At 39.3% G+C, this 22,854-nt stretch overlaps 1 protein-coding gene across 14 annotated transcripts in view; it reads left to right on the forward strand.

Moving 5' to 3' along the window:
- The window catches only part of ADAM22 (ADAM metallopeptidase domain 22), a 135,597-nt gene extending 113,808 nt beyond the window's left edge, over positions 1-21,789 (forward strand). For 4 of the 14 annotated variants that reach the window (XM_077174640.1, XM_077174642.1, XM_077174632.1 and 1 more), the window contains 5 exons: positions 350-416; positions 3,215-3,325; positions 5,407-5,493; positions 12,927-13,050; positions 14,313-21,789. In XM_077174640.1, the coding sequence (XP_077030755.1) occupies positions 350-416; positions 3,215-3,325; positions 5,407-5,493; positions 12,927-13,050; positions 14,313-14,333 (410 nt within the window). In that variant the 3' untranslated portion in view covers positions 14,334-21,789. The remainder of the gene's footprint in view (positions 1-349; positions 417-3,214; positions 3,326-5,406; positions 5,494-12,926; positions 13,051-14,312) is intronic. The other 10 variants (XM_077174677.1, XM_077174683.1, XM_077174658.1 and 7 more) reach the window with 5 other exon arrangements.
- Positions 21,790-22,854: the final 1,065 nt, after the last annotated feature.

A 22,854-nucleotide genomic window follows, 5' to 3' on the forward strand; every position in this document is an offset into this window, starting at 1 on the left:
AACATGGAAAAGAGAAAGAAAACTATTCACTACTGCCAGCTTCTGTGATTTTATCAGGCAGTGTTAGGCATTTTTCTTGACGTGTAGGGATTTTGTCAAATAACAGCTGAAATAAAGGAGTTCTTTGCTCTGTACAGTTGCAGCAAAAAGTAGAGGAAGGTAACGTAAGTGTCTGAGGTAAATCAAGTGGAACAGACCTGTGAGATTTAAATGGTTAAAGTTAAAGGTTAATGGTGTAAAGTTAAAGGTAGCAGCTCTTTTGCTATGGATGCAAAAAGAATATGCAGTTTGGCATGGGGCAGGTGAGTTTCAAGTTGTTTTACTGTCTTTGTCCTTTGATTTCTTTCAGGTAATATAGGAGGAAACAGAAAGAAAGTCAGAGGCAAAAGATTTAGGCCACGGTCTAATTCAACTGAGTAAGTCTGAATTTAAAAAAGCAAAGCCAAAAGTAGAGTTTTCATATTTGTGTTTTGTAGATGGAAATTAAGAGTACTGAAAAGTAGACAGCTGCATTTTTGCTCTGTGGCCAATTCTGATTGCTGACTGATAATCTGGTAAATGGTTGGGCTAATGTATTTCAACCTCTTTTAATGTATTCTTTAAAAATTAACTATTAATTTTCTTTTTTTATGTAGGCTTCCTCACAGTCGTTCCCATAGCAATTCCCAATGATGGTGGCAGCCTGCACCATCACTGCAGGCTTTTGTCTACAGTAAACTGCCATTGCTGAGTGTATCCTGGTTCAGTACTGAGTTTCTGATAACCTGACTGTTTCCTACCCTTGTCTTCACCTTGGGTTGGACCATTGCAGAGTCAGAGATTTGTATCTCTGCATACTTTCCTGGAGGTTGTAGGAGAGGTATCTGTCTGCTTTAAGAGTACCTTGAAGTTTGCCATTGTAAGCCTGAAACAGCCAGTCTTGACTAAACCCTGTGATAAAAGGGTAATTAAAGTCTCTACCAAGTGACTGATCCCCAGACTTTTCCTCTACAGCTGAGAGTTGCTGGCTTATTGATTTATTGGTTGCATTTCCTAAAGAGCCCACGTGTGCAATGCTCCCCACACAGGAAGAGCCTTTCTTACGTACTTAAGCCTGTTGGTTCAGGCCCCTCTTGGGAATGAGTGGTGAGTGGCTGGAAACCTCTGGGCTTGTCAAAAGCACTGGCTTGCTCTTACAGCACTTACACCCAACATGAATGGCCCTTTCTTTGGCCATGGTGGTAGTGACAGTGTCCTTCCCCATGTCATGAGTACTAACTTTGCACCTTGATGGGCAAATAGGCTTGATAGCAACCCTGCTGGAAGCTAATAATGCTAACTGCTCTCTGGACCCCATTTTCTTTGATTTGGGGATTTTGAGTTTGTTCTGAAACTTTTCTTTCACCTACCATGCACTGTCTTAAGCTGAGTAGGCTCAGAAAGGGTTCCTAGAGAAAACCCTATGCTACAAATTACAAAACCAATACTTCGATGCACATTGCAATTATAACATTGCACGGTCAAAATGGCATCATGGAATCAGAAATTTTAGCCCTTGGAGGAGTTTATCTCAAGAGTCTCTGTACTCTTTGTGCTGATAAACTCTTACTGAAATGTTATTTTGCCCATTTTCTTTTCTCCTTGCATGAGATAGTTTGATAAAATCAGATAAAATCAAAATCAGTCTGGCCAAACTGCCAAAAATACAAATGAGATTTGCTCTGAGAACTTTGAAACATTAAATAAGAGAGCAAACAGAGATATTGAGAGTTGGAAATATTCTTCCCTGTATATTTGTTTCTCTTTTAAAGGTTCCCCTGAATTTCCACCTAGTTCTCTGCTTTCCTTTTTGCTGCTTGTTATGGTGGTGTCTCAACCCAGCAGCAGCCCTAATGCTACAGGGAGGAGGCTTGTACTTCCCAAGGGCCATGCAGCAACCTTTTGGGGATGAAGCACAGTGTGTGTGTTCCTGGGAGAGGCCTGCCAGGCAGGAAAATACCCTTTCTCCTGGTCAGGTCTGTCCTGGACTGCACAGGCCTGAAGGGCTTGTCTGAGTCTCCTGGGCAGTCCTGTCACCAGCTGGAGAGAGAGCTCCCACTGAATGATCCACAGGCTGTGTCAGTTCAGTGGGGAATGGAGAGAATTGCCAGGGCTATTAGAGGGCAATTAACTCTCTGGTTAGAGGGACAGCTTCTTTTTCGAGGAGAGAAAATGGACTGAGAATGATGTAACTCTGACCAGCATTTAGTCATTTAGGAAAAAAAACCAAAAACCAACACCAGCTGCTTTGAGGATGTTGCAGAATACATGGAAGCTTTTCCCAGACCAATTTACTTTTCTACCTTGTCTAGGAAATACAGAATAGTATTGAAATCTGTTCTGAAGCAATATTTAAAAAGTCAGCTTATGTGGCCCTTAGGAGTCCAATAAAGCTTATTGATATGGAAGAAAAAGGATAACAGTGTTGGTCTCCTGTAATTAGCAGACTATAGTTAACCATTATAAAATTGTGTTTATTAATGCCATGCCTTGTGCAGAATTCAATTTTTTTAAAAACCACACCCATGTAGTTGCCTTCAAAGATATTTGTATGCATGGTTTGCAGTAACTGCACACATTATGCACAGGTTGTTTTTTATATACAGCCAAAAATCAAATAGAATTGTGCCAATAATCATTTAAACAGAATTTCCTAAGGACTGAGCAAGGTTTGAAGTCTGCAGCCCTCACGAGCAGCACTGACAAGGAGTTGCAAACACTTTGGGCAGCTCCTGAAAAATGTCCTGCTCACACCTTTGTGTGACCCTTGGACCTAGTGTACATGAACAAGGCTTATGCTAAGCATAGAACTCTGAGGAGACTGCTAAAGATATTTTGAGACATTTTTAATTGTTTTTGGATGTTTGATAACAAAGTATTTATTCTTTACTAAAGGCAGATGGTTCATTACATGTGGAAGGAATGCCAACAGGCCAAATGCTTTTTCAGAAATGTGGCTGATGAAACGGCCTGATAAATAGTTCTCTATTAAAATCAATTAGAATTATCCAGGAATGATGACAGTTTTCTGAATAAGTTGACAGTATAATTGGGAGCTTGTGTTAAAACAGGTCCCAGCAATTCAGACTTCGGTTAATTTGCACTGCTTTTCCTATAAGCATTTGTCTTCCTCGTTGTTATAACTGATACGAACATCTTTGGTTTAGACTTTCTATTATATATTGTCTTTTTGCAGCCGAGTAACCCATGCATCTGAGCCTGGGCTTTCTCTCGCCCACCAAATCCCTGCCCAAGGCATAAGCCCAGGGGGTTCCGACCACCCCCAAACAGGGAGTCGGGATCACAGGTCAGTCTCACCTGCCCCTGCATTCTGGGCTGCCAGTTTGTCCCGTGACAAGTCCCTTCCCTAGTATCTGATAGTTTCACTGTGGCAAAACACCGTGACTGCTTGGAGGTGCTCCTGCTGATGCAGCGCTAGCTACCCTTCCTCCTCGCCAGCCTGAGGAGTACCAGTACTCTTGAGCCCAGGTCTTTTGCCTTGTTGCATGTTGCGCTACGAGCCGAGTCGAGCTGTCGGTCTAGCTCTGGGCTTATGCGTAAGGACACCTTGTTTCAAAGCAGAATTTCTCACCCAAAGGAAATGTGGATTCTGGCCATTACTAATGGACACGTGGCCAGAAAGATCGGCCTGAGGGCTTTCCAATGGTATCATGTAGTGGTCTGCAGTAACTTGAGTTTAACCTTTTTGTAACGGATGGCTTGAGGTGGTGAATGATGGTCTGTAATACACCCAGACCCAGGAAACCCTGCAACATGGTTGTGCAACAATTGCATGCTTTGACAGCACCTTACACTGTTTTCTAATACAGGAAGCCAGACTGGGAGTGTTTCATGGTTACCAAAAGACCCTTTCAACTGAAAAAGCGCAAGTTTAAAGTATTGCAGCAAGTACAAGAAAATGTACAATCAAAGCTAAAGCAGAAGTTCATTAGTTCCTGGTGACGCTGGCATCAGCCTGTTGCTTCACTTGTGGTTCATCTGTTTTGCTGCGCTACTGCTTTTGATGTTTTCTTTCTCTAAGACCCCAAGCTGGAAAGCATAAAGCACTCCCGATTCCTGATAGATAAGCGAGCTGAGGAAGCTACTTAGAAGCACTTGTGGCTGAGGGCGAGTCCTTTCTGAGAGCTGTGGCTGTGCTTGCGCGGGGTGGGGAGGAGACGTTCCAGAGCAAAAAAGGAGCAAAAGAAGTTGAAAAAGTGCTGCTGCTTTTGTTGTCATTGTTGTTTGAAATATGGAGGGGGTTGAATGACATGATTTGGCCCAACTTTTATTCATCTGAGCAATAACTTGCAAGGCCTGTTCCCATGTGTGAGGTCATTGGAGTCACTTCCATAAATAAGGGTGGCAAGAACTGGACCAGAAGTATCAAAAATAACTTAAAGAGGAATTTTCTTTCCCATTTCTCTTGATTAAAATTTGTTTCCTATTTCATTGTGCTAGTTTCTATTGTGTAAAGATGGTGATTACAAATAATCATTTGATTGTTGCCATTCATATGTAACAAGAACAAACTTTAAATTGGTCCAGGCAGACTCCTATTTTCTGCATCTCCCTTTTTTGTTGACATGACAGAAGGGGAGGAATTTGCTTATCTTGTTATTGGGAAAAATGTGTTAAAAAAAGTTTTCTTCTTCCTTGGTAATTTGTTGTCAGATAATTAAACATCATCTTTATTTCATAATTTTCCATGTAACTAATATGAGTATACAACTCAGACATTTTTTCCTAAAAAATGTGGTTTTGGTGTCAATATTGCTTCTGTAAAATATGAGATAACTCTGCAGCCTACCTCCATTAAAGCCAAACTAAATGAACATTGAAAAATCAGAGGGTTGTTTGCCTGTAAATGTAAAAATTGTCACTATAGTGGCAAAAAATGCAAACCTTTTAACATGATGAGGCTGAAATTCATTCCTATAAAAAGGGTCAAGCCCAAGATTCTGTGGTCTTTTAGCCATTATCTTGCAATTTATCTAGATGGATGCAAAAGTGTGTCTTTGGCAAGCAAACATCATGACTGAAGCCAAAATTCCCCTTCATCCTTATTTTGAGATCATGAGGGAGTTCAAACGATGAGCTTAATGCTGGCCCTCTGCATAGGAGTGAATTTTACCCTTAAGACATTAAATGAATGATGTATCCCAAAGAGTTTCCAGATTAAGCAAACATATGAGTCTTGTTGTAGGTCAGATTTTCTCATGCAGTTGTACACATTGCCTAGTCCTCACCCAAATCCATACTGATTTATTTGCCATATTCACTTGCATTTTGGGGATGAAGACATCCTTGCTAAGCTTGTGCTGTGTGTTCTCAGATTTTCTATTCTTGTTCTTCTGCTTTCTCTGTTCCTTCCATTGCTTTCTGCAGGTATTTAAACCCATGGTTCAAAAGAGAATATAATGTAGCTAAGTGGGTAGAAGATGTGAATAAAAACACAGAAGGACCATACTTTAGGTATTTTGTAAATTAATTCTATAATTCTCATTTTCTAGAGCTGTTCCAGCATATACAAATATCTTGGGACTCCTACCTTGTATAAATCAATACAAGTTACTTAGGTGCAAAGGGCCCCTCTTCTTTTGCTGCATTTTGATGTCTGTTTTTGGCTTCATGTGCAATTTACAATTCTTTTTCTGAATGTTTTAATGAAGCCATTGAAAAGGGTGTGTGTAGTGCATGCGTTCCCACCATCATCTATAGCTTGTAGTAGCTTTCTCATCATTTTATGCCAAATAGTGTTTTATGGGCATGAGACATATTTATCACTAATAAAATACTATTAACTTAAATAGAATTTTAATTTACTGAAGCAAGTAGTTTCATAACACATTGACTCTACCTACTGTCTTATATAGTGCATACTAAAATTTAAATTAAAAAAGACTAAAAAGTAGTGGTATTTTACCTTCAGCCTGCAATGAAATAATTTATATATTTTAATTGGAAAACTAAATTTATGAGAATATACTCTGTGCTCTAATTGTCAAACTGCTAATTAATCTGTTACAAGTGAGGTAGGGTTCAACCAAAAATATAACTAGTTTTTGAAAGGGAAGAGTGTGCATTATCTGGTACGTTCCAAGTTACAGAGAAAAAGCATGCATCAGGCTGGGCCCCTGTTGGACATGAATCAAGAGACTGAGAATGTTGCAGTATATTCCCAAAAGACACAGTCCCACAGCTGATACAGATCTCTGCATCCGCTGAAAAAATGAGCCAGCATAGGAGAGAATCAAAGACAATTTATGACAAATACATGAACAAAATCCATGAAGCTGTAAGCTGACATATAAAAAATGAAGATAGTTACAGAAACACAAATCAAAAGAATAATAAGCCAAACCTTCAGCCAAAACTGTGAAGGATGGTAAGAACAAGTAAATAGAATCTTAATAGGTTTGCTACACAAGTAGACCTAATAAAAGTGCAACAGGACAGAAACATATGCTAAATGTGTACAGTGTGCATTTGGAAAAAAAATATGACAGGACTTGTATCACAGGGTACTAATGAAACACTTTTATTCCAATAGTAACACTGGCAGACATTAAATGGCAGGGTAAGAATTTAGTCATTTTTAGAACTAAAAATGTCCTGAAGTCTTAAAACACCATAAAATGGTTACTTTTTAAAACCCTTTCTGTTTGTTTTCAACACCTCATAAATCACAGACAGAGTAAGCTGCAGGATAGGTTTCCAGTGAACAAACAGGAAAAATGAGTAAACCTTGGCCTGTCAGCCCTGAAAAGGGAGAAGAGATCCCCAATGCAAGAATCCAGGGCTTACAGGAGGTTGTTTTGATGGTGCCAGTCGGTATCAGACAAGTCTCTTGGTGCCTGGGCATTCTGGCAGGGAGTATGGTGAGTCTGGTTGTTTCAGTGATGGGATACAGGGTCCAGGTCTGGTGTCTGCAGTTCAGCAAGCATGTTCTAGAACTGGGGAGATCTAAGCCCAGTTCTTTCTAGAGAGCCTCAGGCTGTGTAGTTTAAGGGAGCAGCTGAACACTTACCTGATCATGAGGTCCACATCACTGCATATGGAGCAAAATCTCTGTGTGTGGGAGGTCCTTTAGATTTGCCAACTAAGACTGATAATGACCAAAGGTCACTGGAAGCTGAAATTAGGAAAACTCACACAGGAGGTGAGGTGTGTTTTATTATCAAAACCTTCTCTAAAAATAGCCTCTTGACCTTTATTGTTCAGGCAAGGTCAAGAGCTGCCCACCATAACATAACCCCATAGCTGTCTTTCAGGGTTTTTGTATCAGAAGCCCTGTGGTAGCCATAAACAAACACATTGATGGAATATGAAGACAGCACTATTTTAATACAGGTTACTTTAAATGGTTTAGTTAAACAGGGTTAAAAATCTGTTTGCGTACTCATAATTTGGTTTTCATTTTTTAGTATCAGTATATTTTTATTTAGTAACTTGATTAAATTGATGGGAGTATGCCCTGCCCCTGAGGGTATTCAGCTGTTACATTGAATGAGTCACATTTTTAATTGTATTTGAGATAAACCAAGCATTTTTGGCATGTAGATAAGGATTAAGCTGACCCATGTGAGTTTTAAAGGCTATATATCAGCAGAGATATAACATAAATCAAATTTTTTGCACCACAGAAGCTTACTAATCACTGCCTGCAGCAGTTACCCTTAGAAATCAGAGAGCAACTAGAATAAATTTAGAAATCTGAATTGTCCTAATTAAATGAAGCACTCATGGGGAAGTATTCTGCAGACACATTATGGAAGGCAAAAGATCAGATCTCTTGAGATAAGTTGCTGTGGGTTTACAAGAGGTTGAACTAACAGTTTCTCCACAAAAATCAGGTGCAATTTTGCTTAATGATAGCATGGGCAGGAAAAGACTGTTCCCAAGAAGGGTGTGTCAAAACATCTTGTGGCTGGGTTTTGAGCCTGGGCCTGTGAAGTGATTCACAAAGAGAACGAAACAGATCTTACTTGTTAAACTAGAACATCAAGCTGAAGTCACATTGTCCAGCTGGTACAATATTTAATGAGTTAGAGTGCCAGGATAAGACATTTACACCAGATATTTAGCTGAGTAGTATTCATGTCGCTAATCATCTTTGATTTCTTTGTTCTTTTAAATGTGTCCTGAAAGTAATACTGCTGTTGTGCTTGTTTCCTTGTAGTTTTAGGAATAATATGTTGATGACTGGTGCTGTTGTAGGAAGAGTTGAAAAGAATAAGGAAAAATGACAAAAAAGCTTTCTAGGAAAGTTGCAGATTTTCAGAAAATAGAGATATTAGTCATCACCGAGATTTTCTCCATCTACTTCAAATACAAAAATTTGTCTCTCTAACACCTGATTTCCTAGTAATTTTTTTTTCTAGTCTACAAGTCTGATGGGTATTTCATATAATTACTTTTTATAATGTTAGTAATAATAGTAGCTGGTGTGTCTGGCATCAGAAAACTCCCTAGTGTAGGATTCCCATCTGTAAGAAAATAAGATCTGTGAAGGAAACTCTCATTTTCCTGCTTAAAGTCTAGTCTAGATTTTAATTTTGTGTGCCAGGCTATAACCACAGAACCTCAGCAATAAAATCAGGCAGGAAGCCTCTCCCTGAATTTAGCTTTACTGTAAGGGACATTATTTTATGAATGTGCTACTACTGCTTATTCTTGTTACTGACAATTACAATGTCCACTGCACAGGCTGACCTTCTGAAATATGATTAAGGATTACTCAGAATTCTCACTGAATCTAAAATACTTGATGGAGCCATGATGGAATCAGAAAACAAACTGCCAGAAACCCCAAACATGGCATTTCTGTAGATAAAGAAAAAATACTAGAAGGCACCTTTTAAAGTGTTGAGCTATCTGCATTTGATTTAATGCAAGTATTTACAATAAGTTATATTTTATGAGTTACTTAAATACAAAAGTGGTTTACAAGCAAAGGGTTTTTTAGATGGAGACCCAGAGCACATAACCAGAAGGAAAATGGCTGTCCTAAATCAGAAGGGCATCAAGAAGGGGCGTGGAAGGAGGAGACAGTAGGCTGTCATTTCCCTCCTATTTCTAATGCTCTTTTGTGTCCTTGACTTTTTCTCAGTTCCTCTTTAGGTGACCATTTCCATCACCTTCTTTTGTGAGCATCCAGCTGAGGCCAGAGCCATGACCAGCCCTTGGCAAGCTGCTCTTGCTGAGACAGCTCTGGACTGTGCTTAAAATAAAAACCAAACTAACAAGCCTTTTCTGTATTACCAAAGCAAAATACTGTTATTGTTGGCAGATAATGAAAAATGCCTACTGATGTCAATAGGATCAGGGTTTTGTTTCAAGAGTTAGGGAGAAGGGTTCATTGAAGCATGTGAGTGCCTGCTTCTGAGGCATAGTTCACTGCTCCAAGTGACAGCTCAAGCCATAACCATTGTCCCTTCTACAGCCCCTCCATGAGCCTCCTCTCCCCTCTGCTGCTGCTCTTTCTGAGGACATGTGTGCACATCTGTGGCTTTAAAAAGGAACTTACTTTAAAATGTTTAGCCACACCAGTGTTTTTAGATCCTAGTGTAGGATCTAGGCTGATGATGTCATGCAAAGAGCTAAATCCACAGCAGCAAAGGTCAGATTAGACTGATAGGGTCTATATTTGGGCTTGCAATGCTTTCACCTGGTTGAATGTTAATTGAATTTCATTACATTATTTCAGTCTGCAAAAGAGAATCATCCACAGTTCATGAACAGTTCAGATCTGTCAGGGCCACCTGCCTTGAGTTCAGTTAAAGTGACACTCAAAATTGTGAAATGTTTAGTTGTGTAGCCAGGTGACACATTTTGCACAGTTTCTTGTGGGCCAACATTCGCTGTTTAGGGACAAGAGGGGAGCAGGTAGGCCCAAGGCTGCAGGGACTGCTTCCAGATGTCTTCTTGCTGCCACAGTGCTTGTTGTGAATCACAGAATGGTCTCCACACAGTCTTAGTTTTAGCTTTCAGGACAGAAAGACACAAAGTGGCTACTCTCTCTTGCTTTCTGTTCAAAAATTAGAATTTTTGCAGGTGAGGTGCATGGTTTCATTTGGGGTTGGCAGTAAAACTCTAAATCTCTGTTGTGATGTGTACTGGTTTCTTGTGTAAGTTTCAGCTGGAAGCAACATTTGGCATGAAAGCTAATGGATTTGATTGCAGGAGAACTGAAACCCTAGTGAAAACTAAGTGGATTCCACCCTTGACCAAAACTGCCAAGTTTTCCTACCTTTAACCCCAGCATTATCTGCAAGTGTCCCTGAATGCTGTCTCTCCATCCTGTAAATGAGAAAGAGCCAGACATGACCTTTCTCATTTAAAGTATATGTAAATCTGGGATACACAGCACATACACAATTGCAGTGCACAACCTGAAAGGTGATCAAAACCACCTTAAACAATGTTGTTTATCACAGAAGATGCACTGTAAGATCTGTGAGCATATGCTGAGTTGTGTATGCTCACAGTCTCAGTAGCTGACACTAAAGATGACAAAAACCAGCACATAACTCTATAACAAAAATAAGTGGTGAGGCCCTGTGAGGGGAGGGCAAGGTCACTTCTGTAAGTGTGCAACTGCATTCTTGATGTGTTGGCTGTAGAGTTGCAGCTGGGCAGCAAAGCTCACATCAGTTAGATGTGCAAACTGCAGGTGAGCAGACAGTGCAAAGGAGGTTTGAGAAGGAGGATATGTAGGCAGCTACACTGGAGGCTTGGCCTTCAAAATCTTTGGAAAAGGCAGCATTGTGTTTGAGTTATGGTGCAAAGCTTCCTGGCTGAAAGGATCAGTTAGGGATCCTGGTCAGAGGACCTGCAGGGAAAATATTCAAGATGCCCCATCCTTCGGAGGATTATTACTCCTTCCAGGATCACCTGCTCAGATGGATGGACAGGAAGATTGGATGTGGCTTTTCCTCTCACTGTGGCCTTCTCTTAGAGTATTAAAATGTGAAGAGCCTGTGGTGTGTTGGAGGTGTCGTGCCTGGTGTGGTGAAAGAGATGGGAGCTGCCTTCATTCTGTGCCACCCTCCTGGCTGTGCTACCTTATAAACAGCTTTCTGATAGGGCTTGCCAAGTCAGATTCCACTAGCCCAGTTCCTTGTTTCTGATCTCCAAGTGCACTGTTGCAAATTTTAAAATGAAAATTTAAAATTCTACTGCAGCAATAGGGTAAAATTTGTGAATAATTGGATTACTAATAATATGTAAAATCTGCTCTCCTTATTTTCCCCGCTCCCTCTTCTCCTTATATTCTTTATTCTAGATCCACAAATAGTTTATTAGTGATAGTCCAAGTGGGGACAGAGATGAGAGGACTTGTATGGATAGTGAACAGCAAGGCACTGTTGACAACCTATCTCTGGAATTTTGTTTTTAAATTAACCTGTTTTCTTGCATGCACAGTTTGGTGCCCAGATCCATGATGTCGGACATACAGAAACCTTGTTTTATACTGCAGTAACTGTGTCAGGGTTTTTCTTCCTGAAAACATTGGTGTATGTCCAGTTCATCTTAATGGGTAATCAATGTGCAGGTACTGAAGATGCAGGCTTCCATGTTTGGTAATTCTACCAATGCAAATCTCTTAAGTGCTGTTGAACTTAGAGGCTACCACATGAGGCATTAGAGGATCATGAGCCAGAGTGGAGAGCTCTCATCATATAATTTCCATTGACACCTTGTTGCTTGTGGCTACCATCAGTCTTTGTTTGTATGGGAGGCAAGAGAATCTGCTATTGGAGGGAGCTACAGTCACAACAAACTGATACAGTAGTCCAAAATAAAAGAACAATTATTTAAAGGTAAATAAATTTCACTTATTATTATGGAAAGTTTCCATCTTCAGGGACACATGAACTCAGAATAGATAGCAGTGCTCAGGGAGGGCTGAGTGATGTGCTTGCAGTATTAAGAGGCCTCCTGTGGTGAATGCCCTTGGTCTGCAGAAGAGAACAAGGGGGCCAGGATAGCTCAATTTTTCTACTTTGAGGCCTTTTTTTCATTTTACTCTGCCCAGATTTAGAGCCTAATAGGAACCTCTCAAGTGGGAAAAGTGCAGAATCTCAAAACAGAAGCATAAGAGTTTTTCTTGGGTATAAAATTTCAGTCAATAATGTGCTGTTGCCTTATTGACATGAAAAGAATGCCTTTCATGTGATACAAACATTTACTTGCTCCTGCTTACTCTACTCACCTTGTACAGAAATGCTGATTGCCATTGACTAATCAGTCCATTTTTGTATATTCTCATCAGACTCTTTCTTTGGCTGGAACAATATGCACTGTATGATGCTTGCATGTATAACAATTTGTTAATAGCACTTTGTATATGCCTTTGTTACTTCACAACTAACAGTTTGGCCTCCAAATGCATGCATTTGTGTAAGTTAATGTTACAAAAATAATAGATTTATTTGCTATGTTTGTATCAATTTAGGAGATGTGTAAGATATGCATAAAGACACATAATTGCCATTTAGTCACTGGGAGAAGACATTTGTTCAGCTTTTATTTATACAATTACTGTTTCTATTTAGGCTTTATGCTTTTAGTTCTGTATTTATTCAATTGCAGATTTGGTTTTTAATAATTTCATAATGATTAATTACAGTACCATATAAAACAGTTTAAGAAATAATTTTTGTTATACAATTCTACTAAGACGTAGCAAATTTTTTTCTTCCAGTGTTCCTGAAATCTCTAAATACCTTTATTCATATAATGAAATTATAAGACTACTGATCAATCAATTTTATCCCCCTGATATTGAGCTAATAATAAGCTATATTCTTGTCTCTGAACCAAGCTTCAGAGTAATGGCAGTTGCTGTTGCAGTGCTAGAATGCAAAGACATCACATTTATTTCATGTGTTTCAACATCTCAGGACACTGTCTCCTGCAAAGTCTCCGTCTTCATCCACTGGATCTATTGCTTCCAGCAGAAAATACCCGTACCCGATGCCACCGCTTCCTGATGAAGAGAAAAAAGTCAACAGGCAAAGTGCCAGGGTATGTGCCCCTCTTCTCTCTGCATTTCACCAGTGACTTGATTTACTGATAGTTTTTCAAAAGGAAACTATGGCAGATTAACACTTTGACCAACAAGGAGAGCTGGAATGGCATTTCCTTTGCACCCTGAAGTTCTGAAGCTGCTGAGGCTCTGGCAGTGATGAAGGCCTCCACAGCTGTGTTTACAGGCAGCTTTTCAGGTTGCTCTTAAAGCTGTCCTGAAGCCCAGATTTCACTACTTTTCTTATTTCAAGCTGAAAATGTGCCCTGGATAGCCTTTGGGCTGCAGAGCACAGGCAGCCCTGGAGTAAGTGGTGTGTTTGGCTCTCCTTTCTTACCCCTTCTCCCAGCAGCTCTCATTCAGGCTGTGGGGATAGCTGCTTTCCATCTTTATGGAAATGTAAAAATTTCCAGTTATGCAGCATATGGAGTGCTTGGAGGCCTGGAGGGACTTCACTCCTGTGTAATCTGAGCCCACCCTGGCCCTTCTAGGGTAACCAGGAGCTGCTGGAATGTGTGGTGGATAGTAACTCCTCATACAGAGAGATTTCCAGCTGCTCCAAAAGGCTTTTATTTCCTTTGTGTCAATTCAGACACAGCAGGTATTTGAATAAGCAAAAAAAGTCTGAAATTTGCTTTAGGGCCTTCACTTGCAATACCCTTGGTTCATGTTGTTGATGCTGCTGAGATTCTCATCACTGTTCTCTGTCCTTTTTTTTTACAAGAAAAAAGGAATGGAGTGCTGCTGAGGGAACCTGCAAGCTGCTCCCCCAGTACTGCTTGGGACAGAAAGTTGTGTGAGGTGCAGCACCGGGTCTTCCAAGGCAGCTTGGAGCCTGGGCTGTACTGATGTATCTCAGCCCTGGAGCTGCTTTAGCAGCAGCTCAAACCCACGGCAGGAAGTCATGTTGCTCTGAGCAGAGTTAGGCAGAGGAAAATGGGAAGTTATCTCCGCACTAATACTAGCATAACTCTAAGGTATAAGTTGTCTAGTACAAGTTTGATGCTACACTGACATTTCTCTTTCAAAAAGAAAACTGAACTCCCAGCCATGGGCTGACTATGTTGACTGCAAGTTGTGCTGAAATGCTGAAGCCTGTCTGCTCACTTGGTGAACAGATACCCACCAGAGTCAGGGAGGAGATTTGGTGACCCAAGTGATGCAGATGCAGTTCCCCAAACAAGCTCCTTGCACTGTCTGGGTGACAGCCTGTTTTATCTTGGTGTTCAATGTGTGTTTGTGTTTATTTCCCCCTCTCCAGCTATGGGAGACATCCATCTAGATGCAGTGTTTTCCTGGGGTCACATCAGAACTGTTTACTTTGGATTTTATAGAAACTCAGCATCCTGAGTCACTGCACATTCATCTGCTCTTCAGACAATTCGAAAGATCAACAGAGATGCCCGTGATATCGCAGTGATAACCTCCTGTCATATGGAAAGGAAAAAAACAGTCTTTTTTTTTTCTTTCTTTTTTGTTGACTTGTATTTTATGGATTTAATGAACAACCAAAATCATAACATTTGACAGAGAATAATTAGCCCAGATATGACAAGGCTGTTCTGCATGGTGACCTAGAATCCCAGCTGCAGTCCATTTGCCAGTCCTGTGTAAGAGAGGTTTTTCTCTGGTTTACTGCAGTCCTGAGTCAGACCAGAGTGGAACTGGGAATGTGCCTCACGGAGAGCCCAGCTGATGTAAACTTGTATGCTGTATGCATGAACCTTGTGTTCTTTACTTTCCACATGTAAGGGAAAAACAACATACTGTAGTAGAGATTAGCATGCAGGAGTAAGAAATATAGGATTTTTTTTTGTGACAGGATTTCAAGCTTTGAAAGGCAACTATTTGACACAAACGGCAAACAAACAAAGGTTATATCTTTTTTTTTTTACCTTACATGTTTATAATCTCAGTATACAGATTGTATATATGTAAACATTCAAAAATGTCAAAAATAGCTGTTATACGTATGTGTATTTTGCCAAATGCCTAAAGAAACAGTCATGACTAACATCATCACACTTCAGATTTTCTAATATTATGAGCAGAAATACAGAAAGTACAGTACTGTAAAACTGTGTCCCTCAGAAACTGGTGTTTGACCAAAATCTATACAACTTTTTCAGCATCTTATACTGTCTTGACAATCTCAATTGTACAGTAGACTGCAGAAACCAGTACAGGAGCACTTTGTCTTAAATCATTGTAAAAGGAACCAGCCAAAATCCCTTGTTTAGTAAGATAACCACTGTATCCTCTCACAGGTGTAATCAAGAATGATTCAGCAGACAGCAGAGTCTTTAAATCATGTGCAGCCCAAACTTACTGGACATTTGGGAATACTTCTAAGTGGTCAATTCAGGATGTGGTGATGTGAAGTCTGTCTGTGAGAGTTGCTGTGTATTTTTGATAGAGCATTTCAGACACTGTTTTAGATGGCAAGGCATAGGCTTATGAGAAGCATAACAATTTCACTGCACTAGATAATAACAGTGCTGGGCAAGTGGCCAGTTTCATTGCTGTCTTTCAATTTTTATTCGTTCCTGGAATCGCATTTACCATGCGCTCGAATGCTATGCTTGCTGCCCCTGAAGCCCCCTTGACAATTTTTTGGGGCATTAAACTGAGCACAAAGGAATTTAGCTTAAAAAGAATAGGGGGGGGAACAACTCTTTACCATGTTATTCTTGTCTGTAAGTTGATGGTTGTATTTCTAACACCTGAGACTTCTGAAGGTTGTTTTAAAGCAAATGCCTTCTGGTTGGGAATTTTCAGTTAGTGAGAAACTGAACCATATTAAATCAGTTTATAATTCTCTGGTTTTCCAGAACTGACTATTTCTTAGCTTCAGGTAGTACCATTGCAGAATAAAACACCTGACTCTGTGGTGCAGTTGAATACCCTACCCAACAGCTGTATGATTAATTAGATATTATTGTAATGGGAACATCTATGGTGTTTCTGAATCTTCTACCTCTTTCATGTATTTCCTTTAGTAAGTGAACCCAACACTTGCAGCCTTTTAATGTATTTTTTTAACTTTTACGTCTCTCAATAAAGTCAGATATATGTAAGATTAAATTAATAAATGTTTAAAGATGTCGGCAGCTGTAAAATATGTAAGATTTTTAGAAGCACTATATTTTATGATTAGGCTGTATGTTGGATTATGACAAAATATTGGCCTTGCCATTCAAATGATTTTCTCACAGTCAACAGGTTCTGGTAAGTATTTGGAAAAAGACAAATATAAGTGAGCACAAGTGGGTGGAGACTGACCATCTGGAAAGAGACAGTCACTGGTAACTGCTTTAGGGAAAGATTCTGCATTTTTGTGAAAGGTAAATATATCAATCAGCACTGAAGATTATTTTTTGCAAAGATTCACTTTGAGTGTAGCTATCTGGATTAAAGATAGTTGATAGCATGTAGCTTATGAAATTAGGGTCTGAGCCATAACTTGAAATCAATATGTCTTTTGTTGATTTCACTGGACTTTGAGCAGGACCCTCAAGAGGTTCACCCACATTAGGACATTATGACAACCCGATCATTGCTGTATTCTCTGCCACCTGGAAGCTGGTTTTCCCTCCCATATTCATATCTTGTCTTTAGTAACTGGACTGTTCATCATGTGCCTTTTATGGTATTTTTTTGGATACAAACTGGCATGTAGTTTTGAATGATCCCATTAGATTTCTGTGCATATCTTATGTTTTTCAGTGTTTACTCTTCCATTTCCATTTTGCCTTACCAAGAAGCAGCAAGATTTGGCAGACAGAACTGGAGATAACATGCAGGCTCTTTCTGCTATGTTCATAGCTTCTTGTTTTGCAAACAAATGCCCCTCCTGACTGTATTTTCAATGTAGTATGTACTTCCAGCTTCTTTTGCTTTGGTATAATTCATTTGTAGCAGATGATGATACACTTATGTGTGTAGTGTACCTTTAACAGTCACCCTCACATTTGGAGATATGTAGTGACTGGAAGTCTAGTTCTGAGCACTAAGTTTAAGTTAAATAAATGTTGACTTTCACTTTGGTGGTCTAGCGTGAGAATATCACAGGACTTGTGTTCTTGCAAAATTCTTCTGCAGAGAACTTTGCATCAGGTTGGTAACTTGGGAGACCTCAACTGGCAGAGCTGTGTGAGCCTCCCAAGCCAGTGGAGGTTGGACAGATGAGTTGTTTGCTTACAAAGCTGTCATTTCCTACTTTTAAAATGTAGTATGTTGGAAAGCTGCCAGATTAATAACCTTGAAGATGGCAAATATTTTTATCCACTGTAGTTAGTTACGCTGGCAATAGCAATATAAACTGCTGCATAATACCTCATCCAGACTAAAATAGAGTACTTGTCACTAATATAGCTCAGTCATTTTGACTAATTGAGACTCATGCTTTTATTTTGGTTTTATTTTAATAAATGGACTAGTTGATTGCCAACTATGCTGTAGATGTCTGTTGAAGTGAGGAAGCCCTCAGTTCTCAACTAGAAGTAATTGTTTATATGAACATAGGACCGGCAGGATGAAATATACTTAATATAATACCTTTATGTATTTCAATGTGGGAGAAGAATCTTGTGTAATTTATAATAAAATAATGTGACTAACTGATGGAGACTGGAAAATGGAGATTGTATCTAAAAATAATGCTGCACAATGTTACCACAGTTTAACAAGTAAAGATTTACCTACTAATTCTGGATTTGTTGACTTAAGAACTTTAGTAATCCAAGGCAATATACCAGAGATAGTTGTGACCGATAATTTACATATAGTTTTTTTTATATTTATTTATGTAGATTCAAGAAGATTGTTAACTTTATAGAGCCTATCTTTGCTTAAATTGTGACTAAAGTCACAACTTGCCAGTCACTTGAAGTGTGACTTGAGTTTGAAGATGGCTTCTTCCAAATGATTTAAAAAGTTCCTGATTTATGAGATATTGAACCGGCCGAGCCCGTGTGGTCATGAAATAATTTTGATTGTGCTATTGTAACCTTTGAGGTATAGCCTGAATTAAAATCAGAAAGAAATTGTGTCAATAGTTAGTGTACTGAAATCCTCTTACTCAAATCCCTATTGCTGGTTTGGACTGATTGGTCTAGTCAATGCTAATGTGACAACTTTTTTCAAAACCAGAGGTAAGAATGGGTACATACATTATTATAGACTTGCATATATTACAAATTCTGACCAAATTTGCTGTAACTTCATTAGTGAATTGATTAATAGATATAACGTAATGTGAAAGAAGGATGAGACTCCATAATCCTAAAGGATATACTCTTCAGTTAGCCCTTAGGACTTGCTCTGTCATCGAATCCCATAGCTAGTTGTAAGCAAAGTTATCACACTCCAGTGTAAAACTCAGTGAGCTCCTGTTGTCTTCCATCCCCTTTTCACTTCTACTGAAAAGAATTTGCATGAAACATTCACTAACAGCCTCTGTGAGTTGGCTGACATCAGAAAGCTGCTAAAAGTTGGTCACCTTTCCCCAGAATGGACAGGGTCTTTCCAATGCTGTTAATAATAGTAGGTTAAATTATGTATTAGGAAGAAGTTCTTTACTGTGAGGGTGGTGGGACACTGGCACAGGTTGCCCAGAGAAGCAGTGGATGCCCCATGCTGGAAGTGTTCAAGGCCAGTTTGGATGGGGTTCTGAACAACCTGGTCAGTGGAAAGTCCTGCCCATCCCCAGGCGGTTGGAACGAGATGATCTTTATGGTCCCTTCCAACCCAGACCATTTAATGATTTTGTGATCTTTTGCTTGTGCTATAATCAGGTGATGATGCCTCATGTCTTGTGGATTTTGCACTGGTTTTGCTTGGGATGAGTTAATTTTCTTCACTGTAGCTGGTATGAGGCTGTGGTTTGGATTTGTGCTGAAAACACTGTAGATAATGCAAGGATTTTTTCAGTTATTGCTGAGCAGTGCTTGCAATGAGCCAAGGCCTTTTCTGCTCTTCACATGCCCCACCACCAACTGGGCTTGGGGTGCACAAGGAGTTGGGACACAGCCAGGACAGCAGACCCAAGGGATACCCTAAACCATATGATGCCGTGCTCAGCAACAATCCAGGGGGAAAGCTGGCAGTGAAGAACTGCAGCTCAGGGACTGGCTGAGCACTGGTCTGTTGATAGTGAGCAATTGTTTTCATTTGCATCACTTGTCTTTTCTGGGTTTTAGTTCACTCTCATTAATTCCCTTTTCATTATTTTTTTTTATTATTACTACAGTTATTTAATTTTAGTTATTTAACTGTTCTTATGTCAACCCATGAGTTTTCTCACTTTTACCTTTTCAATTCTCTTGCCATCCCACTGTGGGTGGGGACTGAGCAAGCAGCTGTTTTGGAGCTTAATTATTTGTGGTTAAACCAGAATACTACTGGTAAAACCACTTGGTGACTCAGCCATCCTGTGTCTCACCTTCTAGCATTTTTGAAGGGTAAACCTCTTAAATCAAGTCTGTGAACCCAACAGTTCAGCTGTTTCCCATTTCTCTTGCTCCAAGTTGGAAAATCATGTGTTTCTTTCTCTAAATTGAGTTTCAGTGTCATGGGATAACAGTGGACTGTATGGACCACTGTTTTTAACCACAATATGATGCTATTTGCCTCATTTTAAAGAGCTTGAGCATTTCAGTCTCTGCTGAATACCAATAATGGATGAGCTGATGACCCACTATTTGCATGGCTTCCAAATCTTATGTATCAGCAATATGGGATTTGACTTGGATCACATTTGATGTGCTCAATTGGTCAGAGCTCAGTGTTAATAATGCCAGAGTCACAGGTTCAATTGCCCTATGGGCCATTCACTTAAGAGTTGGACTTGATTATCCTCATGGGTCCCTTCTCCAGAATATTCTGTGATTCCTGAAGAAAAATTTGAGTAAACTGCAAAAATATGTGCAGGTTGTGATTGGACAGTGGAGTATGTGCACAAAACTATTCCTCTGTGCACATAACTATTATCCTAATGAGGCAAGAAAAAATGAAACAGTGAAACCAATTGTGTAAACTTAGCTGCAATACAAACAGGACTCTCTTAAGTGTGATTTTGTCAGAAATAGGAAAGGAAGTAATAGTTTCTATCATCTATGCTAAAAATCTCCTCTGATGCAAGTAGTTTCTAAGTCAGCTTATGAAAACTATTTCTGGTGCCTCAAGTATGGATGCTGATGTAAACTGCAGCTTTGGAAACAGTACCCTGTGCACATGGTATCTTGTCATTCCACAACAGTTTTCTGCAAGTATTTAGAGAAAAGCACTGCAACAGTCAACATTCCAGGTCATCTCAGCCAAGTAAGAAAAACAAGCACTAGAAATAAGTTCAGAAAACAGATATTGCTCACACTTGAGATAATGTACCTGGCTTCAAAATTGGCTCACCCAGCCAGGTCTGGCAGTTCTAGCTCTTTAAAATCCAGTCTATACCAGTCTCAAAACCACTTCAGCTAAACCAGCTTTCAACTGTTTAAAAACTTCTGCTACTTAAGATGGGCCTGAATTGCCATATAACTCAGAATGAGATGAGGAAAATTTGGGAAAATAAGCACAGAGCAGTTAAAAAGAAACATGTTACCTAGGGTGGGAGTAAAGGAGTCAACACAATTTTTAATCGCTAGAGCATAAAATGTCAAAGCAACAATCTTTTATTTTTTTGTCTCTGTATTCCTCTGAATAAAAAAAATAAAGCTTTTGTTTAAAAAAATATCAACATGAGGCCTTAAGACCTTACATATTCTAACTTTAGCATGGAAAGTCTATTTTTACAACCATGTTAGAAATTCTGTATATAGGCCTGACTGACCTTGTAAGTGGAGTGGTGCGAGCAGCTAATCATGCAATATTGTAAGGCTCTGTAGAACAGCAAATGCTGATTTAGTTTGATTATTGGTACAAGAACTCCTGCTCACTGCCTGTGTAGACTCTGCATACTTTACGCTTGGAAATACAGTCCAGAACATACTCAAACTGTGAATATATAACCTGATTTTTCTTTTCTTAAGGATAAAAATATATTACAATAGGTAATATTTTATATAGAATACAGTACTTATTTTTATTGTTGCATAAATGCAAAATATTTTTTTCAGAATAGCAAAGCATTATGGAATTTTTAATCTGCTGGAGAAAACACTATTTACTGTATGACCAGTTCTTTCAGCAAAGCTTTTGGGGTGGTATATACTAACTGGCTCTGCCAGCTTCATTTTGTGCTGATGTTTAACCTTGGACATTGCTGTAAAAAAAAAGCTATTTTTTCACTCATACTAGCCATTATTGAAAGAGGCAAGGAGAATCATGTTTCACCCCTGTGGCTGGGCTAGTGTTGGCAAAAACAATGATTTGCATCATATCATTGTCTTTGCTAGAAAAAGTTCTTTAAAAATCGTACCTGATGTAATAAAAATGCAAGATTTTGACAAACATCAAAATGAAGCACTGCAGTTTACAACTTTCTAGCTTTGAGTGTGATATTTTTGTCATAAACATTACAGGCATTAGGCTGTTGAATGAATCTGGCTTTCATGTAGCTAAACAAAATGTTGCTTTTTTTAAAATCAAATCGTTGTAATTTGGGGTTCTAAATTCCTGCTCACTTTTAATAATAACAGCGTCACAGTATCCACTTCTACAAGAGTATTTAATACAAATGCCTGTGGTTTTCAATGTTACTAACATATTGTAACATCAGTAAAGTGACTTTCAATGACAAAGGCTCTGGTGTGTATTTTGTTCTGATTCGCTGTATTTAGCACTTTCTGTTTTATAGCTCTCTATAAAATAAAGATGTTGCATGCAAGGGAAAAGGCTAATAGAAGAATATAGATGTTATTCTTCAAATTCCAAGGTTGCAAATGATCCAGTGACCTTCTCAAATCTTTGTGTTAGGGACCTACTGTTCTCCAAGCAAATCTAAAATTACTATTCCTTAGTTTGCCTGTTTGAGGGCAACCTAGGAAAAAATACCTATTTGAAACTATGCCTGGTGGTTGGCTCAAAGGTCGAGAGCAATCACCCCACCTGCTGTCACGTCAGTATCCTTCCCAGTATGCCTTGTAGGAAAGAGAAACCATCAATTCTGAGAGTAACTGTTTCTCTAAACCAGGTAACTTGCACATTCAATCTGTCCACTGAATCCACTCTTAACGGGGAAGCAATTTTTGAAAAGGTTTCAGGTGGCTTTTTTTTAGCTAGGACAGCAAACTCTACACTAACTCCTTAGCTCTGTATGTATTAGCTTAGTTTCTCTCTAAACTTTGAAGATTATTTATCTCATCAGTCCCCGTGAATACACTGGATTTTTGAAATGTTGATGTAAAACAAAAAACTATTTTTTCTGGAGGAAGCCAGAATTTTCTCCTGGTTTTGGAACAATTTTTTTTTCCAGTTTTCTCTGGTTTATGTTTACAAGACTACTGAAGAAAACCCTATTGGTTCACAATGTTTTCTTGCAGCATTTCACTGCCCAGTAACTGGCTGGTGCCAAAATAGCGATTCAGCCTGGGGAAATAAACTGAGCAAGACTTGAGTTTTGGGTCCTTGGGTCTTGAGTGCTTTGGTCCACTTGAGTCAGCTGTCCTCACTGAATTCAGCCTACTCACTGTGATTGTGGAGTGAGAAACTGAGAAAACCCAAATACTGTGCAAGCACTGCCCAGCAACAGCTGAAACATTGCTGTTATCACTGCTGCTGATTAGGTACAAATCTGAACCTTTGGGCTGCTATACAGAAAATTAATTCTATCCCACCAAAGCAACTACAAGACCAGAAATACAACT

The sequence above is a fragment of the Agelaius phoeniceus genome, chromosome 1 (genome assembly GCF_051311805.1).
Source record: "Agelaius phoeniceus isolate bAgePho1 chromosome 1, bAgePho1.hap1, whole genome shotgun sequence".
In the NCBI taxonomy this organism is placed as follows: Eukaryota; Metazoa; Chordata; class Aves; order Passeriformes; family Icteridae; genus Agelaius; species Agelaius phoeniceus.